Here is a 14796-nt window from a genome sequence, read left to right as displayed (position 1 = left end):
ATGCGCACCTGTCTCTGCCTCCCTCTCACCCTCCGTCAGACCTCGCTTCTGAGACAGTTTGCAGGACAACTCGCCAATCCTTTCGTTCTCTGCGTTAATGGCTTCCTGAATTTCTTGTATCTCCTTTTTTCTAGCCAGAGGAAGCTCTTCGATTTTCTCTTTTGGTTCCAGTTCATTTGAGACATCGTCATCTCCATCACAAACCTCAAAGTCATCTTCGTAGTCCTACAAACGATAATGACACCCTGGAACCTTGAAGACAAACCGACCTTAAACAACACTCATATGAAACAAAACATACAAATTAGAACTTAAAACAGACAAAAGTCTCATCATGGCTAAGACAGGGTTTTATAGTTCACTGATTTCAACACCCCTGAGCTATCAATCTGTACGGACTGCTGCCTTATTCTCTAAAAATGAACCGCGCTGTATAGCTTTACATACACGGACAGCTCTTAACAACAGAAGCACGCAAACGTTCTTGTGCTGAGAATGTGAGAGTGTGTGTAAGTCAATATACACACTCCACTCACACGTACGTTCGTTCAAACATACACACACGTTTGGATGCAGGGCACTTAATGGGTTAAACTGTAAAATCACTCCACCCCATCACCTGGTGGCACTGACAGGCGCCAGCACCTGTTATTGGTAACAAGCCTAAATGAAACACAGGTGGAGTAAAAGTAGCAGCGAGAGAAATGAAGCCATTAAGTTACTGTACTTAAGCAAATTTTAAGAACAAATTATTTTTAAGCTGAGAAAAATGTTAACTGTTATACAAACTTCAAAATCATCTTCCAAACAAGGTGTATATTCATCAGTTCCAGCATTTTCTATATCAGTGTCTTCCTTTTCAATTTCCTGGAGGCAAAAACCAAACACATAACAAAAAAATTCAATAGCAAATTTGAATTTTGCAAATAGATTGGGAAAATATGTTTTCTAAAATTCATTTAATGTTAACTTTAAAATGTATCTAAATTTTTTTTAACGTTTACTTATTTTTGAGAGAAAGGGTAGACAGAGCATGAATGGTGGAGAGGCAGAGAGAGAAGGAGACACAGAATTCGAAGCAGGCTCCAGGCTCCGAGCCGTCAGCACAGAGCCCAACACGGGGCTCGAACCCACGAACCGCGAGATCGTGACCTGAGCCGAAGTCGGACGCTGAACCGACTGAGCCACCCAGGTGCCCCAATTTTAAAATGCATTTATAAAACTAACACAACCTAACTGCAAATTCTTTAAGAAATACCTCGCTAACCAGTATGACCATAAAGAGACAAAAGTTAATGAACTCGTCCTTTCTGAGAAACCGTACAATTCTGACGAGATGTGTTCTCAGGGCGTCCCTGTTCTCTTCACGGAGGGCAGACAGGCTGTGCCAACACTGGCCCCGCAGAACCAGAGCGCTCCTGCCTCGTGGCTTTGCCCTCCAGGCCTGGGGCTCACCAGGGGGATTCTCCAAGTCCTACAGTGGGAGGCGTGCCCCGTCGGGCTCTGGGGGTTTAGGAGGTGAGCTTAGATCACCCTAAAGCCACCCTGGTCTGGATGTTCAGGACAGTAAGAGGCTACCAGGAAAACCAAGGAGAAACATATTCCGGGTTTCCAGGATAAGAGGGGAGCAAAAATGAAACACGTGTTTAGAAAACTCGTCCTTCCCACCCCGAAGCCATTGCTCCTCTTGTCCACATCCTACCGACCCGCAACACAGCACCTCCGTGTCACGCAGGCGCAGGTAAGGCACCTCCCCCACCCTCATCCTCAGCCCAGCAAACCCTCCCCGCCGCACGCCCTCCCGTTCACTCAAGCGCAGAGACCCTCTGAGAGAGAAATGTCACCACAGCACACCCACGTCCACACCTAGGTAGCCCCACCCTTGCTGGAGGGCGCCCCCACACCAAACGTTCCCCAGAAGCGCTCCAGCTCTGATCCCAGGGGGGGCAAGTGCGCCAATAAAGGGGACCCTCTGGGCTTGGGTGCAGAGGGGCAGGACGACGGTGGGAAAGAAATGATCCCCAGGTTTTCACGGGTGAAAACTGGGCGGATGCCGGCACCTCAACCAGAAGAGGCACAGAGGTGGGGGAGGGAGTCCGTGGGGAGGGTGGGAAGCATAGCTTGGATGTGCTGAGTGTGAGGAGGACGACAGGGCCAGCCCGGAGGAGGACGGCAGGGCCAGCCCGGAGGAGGACGGCAGGGCCAGCCAGGAGGAGGACGGCAGGGCCAGCCAGGAGGAGGACGGCAGGGCCAGCCAGGAGGAGGACGGAAGGGACAGCCAGGAGGAGGACGGCAGGGCCAGCCAGGAGGAGGACGGCAGGGCCAGCCAGGAGGAGGACGGCAGGGCCAGCCAGGAGGAGGACGGAAGGGACAGCCAGGAGGAGGACGGCAGGGCCAGCCAGGAGGAGGACGGCAGGGCCAGCCAGGAGGAGGACGGCAGGGACAGCCAGGAGGAGGACGGCAGGGACAGCCAGGAGGAGGACGGCAGGGCCAGCCAGGAGGAGGATGGAAGGGACAGCCAGGAGGAGGACAGCAGGGCCAGCCAGGAGGAGGACGGCAGGGCCAGCCAGGAGGAGGACGGAAGGGACAGCCAGGAGGAGGACGGCAGGGCCAGCCAGGAGGAGGACGGCAGGGCCAGCCCGGAGGAGGATGGAAGGGACAGCCAGGAGGAGGACGGCAGGGCCAGCCAGGAGGAGGACGGAAGGGACAGCCAGGAGGAGGACGGCAGGGCCAGCCCGGAGGAGGATGGAAGGGACAGCCAGGAGGAGGACGGCAGGGCCAGCCAGGAGGAGGACGGAAGGGACAGCCAGGAGGAGGACGGCAGGGCCAGCCAGGAGGAGGACGGAAGGGACAGCCAGGAGGAGGACGGAAGGGACAGCCAGGAGGAGGACGGAAGGGACAGCCAGGAGGAGGACGGCAGGGCCAGCCAGGAGGAGGACGGAAGGGCCAGCCAGGAGGAGGACGGCAGGGCCAGCCCGGAGGAGGACGGAAGGGACAGCCAGGAGGAGGACGGCAGGGCCAGCCAGGAGGAGGACGGAAGGGACAGCCAGGAGGAGGACGGCAGGGCCAGCCAGGAGGAGGACGGCAGGGCCAGCCAGGAGGAGGACGGAAGGGACAGCCAGGAGGAGGACGGCAGGGCCAGCCCGGAGGAGGACGGCAGGGCCAGCCAGGAGGAGGACGGCAGGGCCAGCCAGGAGGAGGACGGCAGGGCCAGCCAGGAGGAGGACGGCAGGGCCAGCCAGGAGGAGGACGGCAGGGCCAGCCAGGAGGAGGACGGCAGGGCCAGCCAGGAGGAGGACGGCAGGGCCAGCCAGGAGGAGGACGGCAGGGCCAGCCAGGAGGAGGATGGAAGGGACAGCCAGGAGGAGGATGGAAGGGACAGCCAGGAGGAGGACGGCAGGGCCAGCCCGGAGGAGGATGGAGGGACAGCCAGGAGGAGGACGGCAGGGCCAGCCAGGAGGAGGACGGCAGGGCCAGCCAGGAGGAGGACGGCAGGGCCAGCCCGGAGGAGGACGGCAGGGCCAGCCAGGAGGAGGACGGCAGGGCCAGCCAGGAGGAGGACGGCAGGGCCAGCCAGGAGGAGGACGGCAGGGACAGCCAGGAGGAGGACGGAAGGGACAGCCAGGAGGAGGACGGCAGGGCCAGCCAGGAGGAGGACGGCAGGGCCAGCCAGGAGGAGGACGGAAGGGACAGCCAGGAGGAGGACGGCAGGGCCAGCCAGGAGGAGGACGGCAGGGCCAGCCAGGAGGAGGATGGAAGGGACAGCCAGGAGGAGGACGGCAGGGCCAGCCAGGAGGAGGACGGCAGGGCCAGCCAGGAGGAGGATGGAAGGGACAGCCAGGAGGAGGATGGAAGGGACAGCCAGGAGGAGGACGGCAGGGCCAGCCCGGAGGAGGATGGAGGGACAGCCAGGAGGAGGACGGCAGGGCCAGCCAGGAGGAGGACGGCAGGGCCAGCCAGGAGGAGGACGGCAGGGCCAGCCCGGAGGAGGACGGCAGGGCCAGCCAGGAGGAGGACGGCAGGGCCAGCCAGGAGGAGGACGGCAGGGCCAGCCAGGAGGAGGACGGCAGGGACAGCCAGGAGGAGGACGGCAGGGCCAGCCAGGAGGAGGACGGCAGGGACAGCCAGGAGGAGGACGGAAGGGACAGCCAGGAGGAGGACGGCAGGGCCAGCCAGGAGGAGGACGGCAGGGCCAGCCAGGAGGAGGATGGAAGGGACAGCCAGGAGGAGGACGGAAGGGACAGCCAGGAGGAGGACGGCAGGGCCAGCCCGGAGGAGGATGGAGGGACAGCCAGGAGGAGGACGGCAGGGCCAGCCAGGAGGAGGACGGCAGGGCCAGCCAGGAGGAGGACGGCAGGGCCAGCCCGGAGGAGGACGGCAGGGCCAGCCAGGAGGAGGACGGCAGGGCCAGCCAGGAGGAGGACGGCAGGGCCAGCCAGGAGGAGGACGGCAGGGCCAGCCAGGAGGAGGACGGCAGGGACAGCCAGGAGGAGGACGGAAGGGACAGCCAGGAGGAGGACGGCAGGGCCAGCCAGGAGGAGGACGGCAGGGCCAGCCAGGAGGAGGACGGAAGGGACAGCCAGGAGGAGGACGGCAGGGCCAGCCAGGAGGAGGACGGCAGGGCCAGCCAGGAGGAGGACGGCAGGGCCAGCCAGGAGGAGGACGGCAGGGCCAGCCAGGAGGAGGATGGAAGGGACAGCCAGGAGGAGGACGGCAGGGCCAGCCCGGAGGAGGACGGCAGGGCCAGCCAGGAGGAGGACGGCAGGGCCAGCCAGGAGGAGGACGGCAGGGCCAGCCAGGAGGAGGATGGCAGGGCCAGCCAGGAGGAGGACGGCAGGGCCAGCCAGGAGGAGGACGGCAGGGCCAGCCAGGAGGAGGACGGCAGGGACAGCCAGGAGGAGGACGGCAGGGCCAGCCCGGAGGAGGACGGCAGGGCCAGCCCGGAGGAGGACGGCAGGCCAGCCAGGAGGAGGACGGCAGGGACAGCCAGGAGGAGGACGGCAGGGACAGCCAGGAGGAGGACGGCAGGGCCAGCCAGGAGGAGGATGGAAGGGACAGCCAGGAGGAGGATGGAAGGGACAGCCAGGAGGAGGACGGCAGGGCCAGCCAGGAGGAGGACGGAAGGGCCAGCCAGGAGGAGGACGGCAGGGCCAGCCAGGAGGAGGATGGAAGGGACAGCCAGGAGGAGGACGGAAGGGACAGCCAGGAGGAGGACGGCAGGGCCAGCCAGGAGGAGGACGGCAGGGCCAGCCAGGAGGAGGACGGCAGGGCCAGCCAGGAGGAGGACGGCAGGGCCAGCCAGGAGGAGGATGGAAGGGACAGCCAGGAGGAGGACGGCAGGGCCAGCCCGGAGGAGGACGGCAGGGCCAGCCAGGAGGAGGACGGCAGGGCCAGCCAGGAGGAGGACGGCAGGGCCAGCCAGGAGGAGGATGGCAGGGCCAGCCAGGAGGAGGACGGCAGGGCCAGCCAGGAGGAGGACGGCAGGGCCAGCCAGGAGGAGGACGGCAGGGACAGCCAGGAGGAGGACGGCAGGGCCAGCCCGGAGGAGGACGGCAGGGCCAGCCCGGAGGAGGACGGCAGGCCAGCCAGGAGGAGGACGGCAGGGACAGCCAGGAGGAGGACGGCAGGGACAGCCAGGAGGAGGACGGCAGGGCCAGCCAGGAGGAGGATGGAAGGGACAGCCAGGAGGAGGATGGAAGGGACAGCCAGGAGGAGGACGGCAGGGCCAGCCAGGAGGAGGACGGAAGGGCCAGCCAGGAGGAGGACGGCAGGGCCAGCCAGGAGGAGGATGGAAGGGACAGCCAGGAGGAGGACGGCAGGGCCAGCCCGGAGGAGGATGGAAGGGACAGCCCGGAGGAGGATGGAAGGGCCAGCCAGGAGGAGGACGGCAGGGCCAGCCCGGAGGAGGACGGCAGGGCCAGCCCGGAGGAGGACGGCAGGGCCAGCCAGGAGGAGGACGGCAGGGACAGCCAGGAGGAGGACGGCAGGGCCAGCCCGGAGGAGGACGGCAGGGCCAGCCAGGAGGAGGACGGCAGGGCCAGCCCGGAGGAGGACGGCAGGGCCAGCCAGGAGGAGGACGGCAGGGCCAGCCAGGAGGAGGACGGAAGGGACAGCCAGGAGGAGGACGGCAGGGCCAGCCCGGAGGAGGACGGCAGGGCCAGCCCGGAGGAGGACGGCAGGGCCAGCCCGGAGGAGGACGGCAGGGCCAGCCCGGAGGAGGACGGCAGGGCCAGCCAGGAGGAGGACGGCAGGGCCAGCCAAGAGAAGATGGAGTTCGGGAGGCATTCAGTGACGTGGCCAGGCGCCGTCTAGAACCCAATAAAGTGCCGTGCAGTAAACAGTGCCAGAAAACCAACACTTCACGCCACGCAGATCCTAGCTGCTCCTCAAAGTGGATAATATCTGGTCTGACTTTCTCAAAGTGCACAGGACTGACGGGATTATTAAGGACACCTCACTGCCTGGGGGTTGGGAAGTTACTTTATGCTGATACTTTATAGGAAGAACTACTCCGTAAAAAGGTCCTTTGGGCACACGGTCATATAAAGTCACTGTACATTACAGCAAATGACACATTACATTTATTGCACCAACAGATAAGACACCTGTTAACTGATAAGAGAAACAAAAATGTGTGCAGAAGTTTTAAGCACATCTCGGGCATCACACTGCCCAATCCCGTTCAGCTCCCGAGGACCCCTGACACCACACCCACAGGGGCTCTGCACAAGTCCCAGCAAACAACACACTCCCAGAGTGGGCCAGCCTCTCCTCCAGGGGTCGGCAGGGCCGATGTGTGACTTCTCTGCAGAGCTCAAACCCAGCCAGAGACGATGACAACAAAAGTATCACCAGCAGAGCCCAACTGCCCCTTCATCAGTGGCATTAAGCAGAATGTGGGGAATAAGCTTAGGAATTCCCTGAGCCTGCACTGATGGTTCACAAGGCATAAAGAATTACAAAGCCGTAGAATGCTCACACCCAAGTTTGGGTAAACAGGATTGGGTAAATAGGTACAGGAGTCCCAGGATGGGGGGGGGGGGGGCTGGGGGAGGGCGGAGGGCAAAGGCCCCAGGATAGAGAGGGCAGGGCCAAAGCCCCAGGAGCGAGAGGGCGGACCAAAGCCCCAGAATAGAGGGGGCAGGGCCAGGCCCCAGGATAGGGAAGGCAGGGCCAAAGCCCCAGGGTAGAGGGGATGGGGCCCAGGCCCCAGGATAGAGAGGGCAGGGCCAAAGCCCCAGGATAGAGAGGGCAGAGGTCCCAGGATAGAGAGGGCAGGGCAAAGGCCCCAATACAAAGCTATATGAAGTAAATAAGATTAGGTATGCAGGGCAGATTCACCCCCCAATTTAGTACTATAGCAGAAAGCTGCTCTCACAGGAAGGAAGGACCAAATTAAGTAAACGGGTAAATAGGGCTATAGGCCACTGCAGGATGAAGCTGCCCAGAATGGAGCTGATTAGCAAAAGAAAGGTGCCTTGTTGACCCTGAGGTAGCAAGCTCTGTCTGTCTTGTTCCCTAGGCTGGTAAGATAAACAGACATGGTGCCTCAAGTCTGCTGTTAACATCCATCTGCCCTGGGCCAGGATTTTGGTTTATATTGACCCAAACCTCTAACACCATATATCTTCAAAACCCCCTTTTCCTCATGCCCATGAGTTAATGTTCCCAGATTTATTGTCTCTTTGTGCACGTCCATCAACATGTTTGTAAGCCTTTTGATCCTAATAAAAACGGAGCAAGGACCTTAATCGGGGCTCTTGTCTCCTCCCAGACATCAGCCATCTCTCACATTTTAATCCTGCGTCCCGCTTTCTTGCTGGACAAGAAGGAACTTTAGGCCCAGAGTCTAGGACAGTACAGTGCCTGATGCCTGACTGGTCAGTTCTGGAAAGAACTGCTCAGTTCTCAATGACCTCCTCTTATAAGAGGATAGTGCCATTTCCTTGATCTCCCTGGTTTGCCTCATATTTCTGAAAATTATCTGTTACCTTGATTCTGTCTCACCGATAACGAATCTCATCTTTTAGTTGGCTTCTTCAATCCTCCTCAACCTTCTTGAATTTGAATACAGAGCAAAGACGAAAAGGCTGGCTGTTCACTTAGCTGGAACCTCCTCCCTGCCACGCTCTTTGCAAAACCTTCTCCTCTCCCTGACGGAGGAAGGCCGCGGCATCCAAGCTCCTGCCCAGTGAACCAGTCACCTCCTTCCAGCCCTACACACAAGATGCCTTTGGCACCACCCAGGACCCTCAGATGCAAATTAAATGTCATTAAAATCTATTCCTTCCCTTCATACCAATGTTTTGCTGTCTAAAAGGAATAATGATGGGGCGCCTGGGTGGCTCAGTCGGTTAAACGTCCGACATCAGCTCAGGTCACGATCTCACGATTTGTGGGCTGGAGCTCTGCGTCGGGCTGTGTGCTGATAGCTTGGAGCCTGAAGCCTGCTTCAGATTCTGTGTCACCCGTCTCTCTCTGCCCCTCCTCCGCTCATGCTATGTCTCTCTCTCAAGATAAATATTAAATAAATAAATAAATAAAAGGAATAATGATTACCCTAATAAAAAGGCACTATGAAAGCAAAGTATGATGAGTAAAAACATGTCTTTGGCAAAATATAAAAGACATACTCTCCTTACCGCAATTTCTGCACTTCCTGGCCTCAGAGCCTGCTTCCACACTGCGGAGCCCTCTCGGCAGCTCTGGTGGAAGATAGCAGAGCCGGTCAGGCCAACCACTGATACACCTGGTCCCCCATGAAGGCACCGCCCTCAGTGGCTGAAGACCTGGGTTCTGGCCCCGAGGTGCACAAACAAGGTCACTGAGGGCAAGTAATCCTGTGCCTCGGTTTTCCCCTCTGAGAAATGGGAATAATTGTGGTCCCCCCCCCCCAGCCACAGGGATGCATTCCAAGACCCCCAATAGATGCCTAAAACCGTGGATGGTCCCAAACTGTACACATGCCACGTTTTTTCCTATACATACAACACCTATGATTTAATTTAAGTTTAATTTATAAATTAGGCACAGTAAAAGATTAGCAACAATAACTAATAACAAAACAGAACAATTATAATGATATCCTGTAATAAAAGTTATGTGACTCTCGTGTCTCTCTCAAAATACCTACTGTCCTGCATTTGCCCCTCCCTGTGATGATGTGAGATGGTGAAATGCCCACGTGACGAGGCGAAGGGAGGGGGGTAAACAGGCGTGTGACACAGCATTGGGCTACTACTGACGTCTGATGATACATCCGGCCCGTTGTTCCCCGTGGGTATCTGAACCACGGATAAGGGGGCACCACCGGACCTACTTCCCAGTGCCAGTGACCCTGCACCGGTGAGGAAACTGACTTCCAATCCTGTAGTGGTCACAGCACCAGGAAGGCACAGATCCTAGACATCACTACCCACAACTATTCAGTGCATAAGCCTGGAAACGGCATGGTGTATGACCATGAAGAGAATAAGGACTTCTCCATGTGTCCAGAAAATTACTCTGGCATATTGTAGGCTTTCCATAATGCTGAAGAATTCAACGAAGATACACTCAGCATCGATGCTACAAAACATATGACCCAATTCATAAGCCAAAACAAGCTGTCAAATACCTTCAAGAATCTTTCAGGAAAAAAAAAAAATCATACATTTCGCTCCATTGGCAAAAAAAAAAAAAAAAGAATGTAAAATATCTCACTGATAATTTTTTATATTGATTACATGTTGAAAAGATATTTCAGAAATATTGATTATAACATATTATTGAAATGAATTTTTTTTGCTTCTTTAATGTGACTACTACAAAATTTATAACTACAAACGTGGCTCACGTTATAACTCTAATGAACAGTGCTAATCTAGAGCTCATGAAAAGAAGTGGGAGATAGAAGGAAAACATTAACAAAAAAAATCTAGGGGCGCCTGGGTGGCGCAGTCGGTTAAGCGTCCGACTTCAGCCAGGTCAGGATCTCGCGGTCCGTGAGTTCGAGCCCCGCGTCGGGCTCTGGGCTGATGGCTCAGAGCCTGGAGCCTGTTTCCGATTCTGTGTCTCCCTCTCTCTCTGCCCCTCCCCCGTTCATGTTCTGTCTCTCTCTGTCCCAAAAATAAATAAACATTGAAAAAAAAAATTAAAAAAAAAAAATCTATATTATTATCATCCAACAACTCCAGTTCAAGAATTTACCCACAAAAAGCATGAGGGAGGTCTGCACCCCTCGAACTGAACGGTTTCCACAACGCACTAGGAAAAACAAGATGTTGCAGGGGAGTGGAGGTGTGTGTGCATGGAGGAAAAAAGGTGTCCCCAGTTACCAAATATAAACATTCATACACGGCTGTAAAAGATTACACAGAGAAAAGAATACAGGGGAAGCAGTCTCTGTAAGGCTAACTTTTTTTCCTTAGGTGGTGAGTGCTCCAACCAGCCCCCAAAACTGAATGAATAAAACACACCCACATCAAAACAACACATGCCGTGTGATCTAATTTATGTAAAAGGACATGTGTTTCGTGTATGTACATGGAATAAAGCGACACATAAAAATTTGGCACAAATGTTAAAGGTGATTATCTCAGTGTCACGGGTTTCAGACAACTACCAAAGAAAGTGACAGAAAAAATTGTTCTTCATAAATAATAACCCAAATCTGCTTGCCACATTACCTATACTAACAAAACAACAAACTAAGAAAATGGTTGGATGATAATTAAAAGCCCAGAGCCCGGCACTTCGCAGCGATCATCTCCATGAAGACTCCTCTGATGGGAAATATGACGCGGGGCTGCAACACAAAGACTGAGAACCGCTCGCCAGCACGGAGACCGCGGCGGGAGGGCAGGGCCGTGGGCGGTGTGCTGGTGCTGACGCCAAATGTAGGACAGAGCTTGCAGACAGAGCTTGCAGGCGAGGTCTGAGCGCAGGCTTCCCTGCGGGAAGACTTGAATACTGACACAATTCCCTCACTCGCCTGACTTCCGACTCTTCCGGAGGCGGCCGCGGTGATTTATGTCTCCAGGAGCTTGTCCCTTCCTGTAAGTGGCCTAATGTGCTGCGTGAAACACTGCTGCTCTATCCGCTAGTGACCAGGGGCGCCAAAGGCTCTGCTACCATAGAGCTTCTCTATTTCTCCCTTTAGTTCTGTATCTTAAGGCTCTTTTGTTAGGTGCACGTGCACTTATAATGGTGGCATCTTCCTGTGAGCTACTTGTACCATCATGCAGGTCCTTCGACATCTGTCTCCGAGTCACTTCTGTCTGACACTAGGGCAGGCACTGGAGCAATGACACACTTGCCGTCTGATGCTTTATCTTGCCCAGTTTTCTACTCTCCATCTATTTGAGTCTTTTAACCTAAATATGTCTACTATGTCCTCCTGGAACACCCACTCAGGAAAAACTCCCCTGCTGGCAAGGCCTGTCTCAGGCTCTGCTATCAAGGGGAATCACAAACAGACACTCATGGCTAATCTTGCCGCCTAAGAAAATCAACATAACGGCCCCTGGGGGGGCTCAGTCGGTTAAACGTCTGACTCTTGATTTCAGCTCAGGTCATCATCTCACGGTTTGTGGGTTCAAGCCCCATGTCAGGTTCCGTGCTAACAGCACAGAACCTGCTTGGGATTCTCTCTCCTTCTCTCTCTCTCCGCCCCTCCCCTGCTCACACTCTCTTGCTCTCAAAATAAATAAACTTAAAAATAAAATAAACATAAATGTCTTACCTTCTTTCTTGAGTCTTTATCTTTTCCATTATTTCTTACTAAACTCTCTGCATACCTAGAAAGTAGGACCAAATTCAAAATTAATTTTAAACAAAGACATGAAACCTAAAACATTTTACACTTCAATGAAGGCTCTTAGCAATATCTGATATGACTAAGAAATGCTATACACTGGCAAACTTCCAAAGCCTGCTTCATTAGAGCAAGGAATACTAAGGTCTTCCTACATTTTCATTGTTCTAGCAGCAACCCTGGAAAGAAAATATCCTCAGTAGAGGGAAAAAACTATGTGTTTTAACAAAGTTCTATGTATGACTCTATATCCTTATGAGAGTTCTAGAAAACTCCTGTAATTTTATTAGTCAATCAAAAACATTACTTTACGTTTAACATATCTTTATTCCCAAAAGAAAGATTTAACTCGAAATAAGTTCTATTTTTTAATCACATGCTATATGTTAGCTAGGACCTAAAATTAAGGCTTTTAGAATTTTAAATGGATTCTTCACTTTCGGAACCTAGACTCACCAATTCAATACAGCATGTGGTCTAAAGAAACAGAGAACTGACCAGAAGCCCCAGGCAGCCCAGCAGGTCTGCGATACAAAGTCTAGGAACCTTCACCCTCAGGACTAAGTGCTAGGTTTGCTCAAACTTCAAAATTTAGGCAAAGAATTTTTAACCTGAGTTCCCCTGATCTGTGAAAAAGAATTACCAAATATGGTTGTCATAGAGAACAAATTAAAATTTAGAGCTTACATACAAAAAGAGCATACACACAAACTCTAATCTGTAATCTTCATCAAAATAAAAAGCTTCTGCACAGTGAAGGAAACAACAAAACTAAAAAGGCCGCCCATGGAATGGGAGAAGATATTTGCAAATGACATAGCAGATGAAGGGTTAGTATCCAAAATATATAGAGAACTTCTAAAACTCAACACCTGAAAAACGAATAATCCAAATAAAAAATGGGCACTTCTCCAAAGAAGACCGAGATGGTCAACAGACACACGACAAGATATTCAACATCACAGATTATCATGGAAATACAAATCAAAACTACAATGAGTTATCACCTCACACCTGTCAGAACAGCTCAAATCAACAACACAAGAAATGACAAGTGTTGGCAGGATGTGGAGCAAAAGGAACCCTCGTGCGCTCTTGGCGGGAACGAGAATTGGTGCAGCCACTGTGGAGAACAGGGTGCAGGTTCCTCAGAAAGCTAAATACACAAGTACTGTAAGAGCCAGCAATGACTCTACTAGGTTTTTACCCAAAGAATATAAAAATGCTAATTCAAAGGGATACATGCACCCTGATGTTTATAGCATCATTATCTACAATAGCCTAGATATGGAAGCAGCCCAAATGTCCACCGAGTGATGAATGGATAAGGAAGATGTGATACACATACACACACACACACACACACACACACACACACACACACACACACACACACAGAGGAATATTACTCGGGCATAAAAAAGAATGAAATCTTGCCATTTGCAACAACACGGATGGAGCTAGGGAGTCAGCAAGGTCAGTCAGAGAAAAACAAATACCACATGATTTCACTCACATGTGCAATTTAAGAAACAAATTCTTTTCTCCTAAAGAGAGAGAGACAAACCGGGAAACGGAGACAAAGCAGAGAACGCACTGCTGGTCACCGGAGGGGAGGTGGGTGGGAGGATGGGGGAACAGGTGTTGGGGACGAGGATGCACTTGTGATGAGCACCGGGTGATGTACAGAAGTGCTGAGTCACTGTGTTCTACACCGAATCTAATATAACGCTATATGTTAACTGGAATTTAACATAAAATATAACACTGCATGTTAAGCTGGAATTTACATAAATCTTTTAAAAACTCTAGAGCTTACAAACAAAACGAGACTTTACACACAAACTCTAATCCGTAACCTTCACAACACCCACACAAAATAGGTACCCTCCTTAGACCCTCACCAGCGGAGAAAAGGCTCTGGAGGACTACCCAACGTCCCAAGAGGGGGCAGGCCTGCCACCCCAGCAGGTTGGTGCCTGCACCCTGGCCCTCACCAAGGCTACAAAGCCAAAGAAGGCATATTTGATTTGTGCTCTGACTTATACACATTGGCCAGGGGGCACCTGCTGGCAGGGAAGGGTGCCAGGAGCCCGCCTGCAGCGGCCCCGCCCTCTCCGGCTGTGCCACAGGGCAAGGCTCCCCCCCACGCACACGCTCGCACTCCAAAGTCAGCGCTAACTTTCCAAGTTCGTACGAGCAGATGTTAAAAAAGCAAAACAAGACTAATAATTTATAACAAGCTTCCTAGCTCCTTCAGGGCGCCTAGGATATAATTTGGAGGGGCTGTATCAGGAGTACACGCGTATACCCATACTTCACTTTCATTTACTGGCTATAATCAGGACCGGTAAGAAAAAATCATTTGAAAGCATTCTTCAAGAAGCACAGTGCACATGATAGTCACCAGAGAGCGCATGATCCTTCCTGGCTGCTGGTCGGATCTCTCCTTGAACTTGCACCCCGATTTCTGTGCTCACTGTCCTGTGAAACAGAAAATTCCATGACATTCATTAATAGATCATAGTAAATTAACTGTAATTAGTGAACTCTGCAAAACAAGCATGGACTCAAAATTCCACAAAAGCATCTCTAAGCTTTTAAAGTATGTTTTTACCAGCTAGCTTCAGTAAACTGTATACTTAACGTAAGGAAGATAAGAAAAGGTGTACTAAAAGGTGATGACACATTACCTCAGTAAGTCAAAGAAATTTATACTCATCAATTTCATATTACTTTCAGATAAATCTGACTGGTCCCTTGCACTGCTTAAAATTAGGCACTTTCAAACATAATGTGGCTGCTTCAGAGATCCATCTACCTACAAAAACGAGAATGTAAACAATCTTCTCTTGAATTAAGAGAATCTATAAAAATAAAATTAAAACCATCAGATTGCAAACCAACATATCCAGGTAGGTCACTGAAACGAGAGAGGCATCTGTTGGATAAGCGCGGGCAGGAAGCAAGGCCTGCAGGGTGGGGGGTCTGGAGGGAGAGCT

At 53.2% G+C, this 14796-nt stretch overlaps 1 protein-coding gene across 6 annotated transcripts in view; it reads right to left on the bottom strand.

Moving 5' to 3' along the window:
- DYNC2I1 (dynein 2 intermediate chain 1) overlaps positions 1–14796 on the bottom strand; it is a 68060-nt gene that overhangs the window by 34766 nt on the left and 18498 nt on the right. For 4 of the 6 annotated variants that reach the window (XM_045496354.1, XM_045496358.1, XM_045496355.1 and 1 more), the window contains exons 6-10: positions 14202–14278; positions 11723–11777; positions 8643–8705; positions 790–867; positions 9–225 (exon numbers count right to left, since the gene is read on the bottom strand). In XM_045496354.1, coding sequence (XP_045352310.1) covers positions 9–225; positions 790–867; positions 8643–8705; positions 11723–11777; positions 14202–14278 — 490 coding nt within the window. The remainder of the gene's footprint in view (positions 1–8; positions 226–789; positions 868–8642; positions 8706–11722; positions 11778–14201; positions 14279–14796) is intronic. The other 2 variants (XM_045496356.1, XM_045496359.1) reach the window with 2 other exon arrangements.

This window comes from Leopardus geoffroyi, chromosome A2 (assembly GCF_018350155.1).
Source record: "Leopardus geoffroyi isolate Oge1 chromosome A2, O.geoffroyi_Oge1_pat1.0, whole genome shotgun sequence".
Taxonomy (NCBI): Eukaryota; Metazoa; Chordata; class Mammalia; order Carnivora; family Felidae; genus Leopardus; species Leopardus geoffroyi.
Note: the sequence above shows the minus strand (reverse complement) of the source record. Positions and strands in the feature narration are given on the sequence as shown.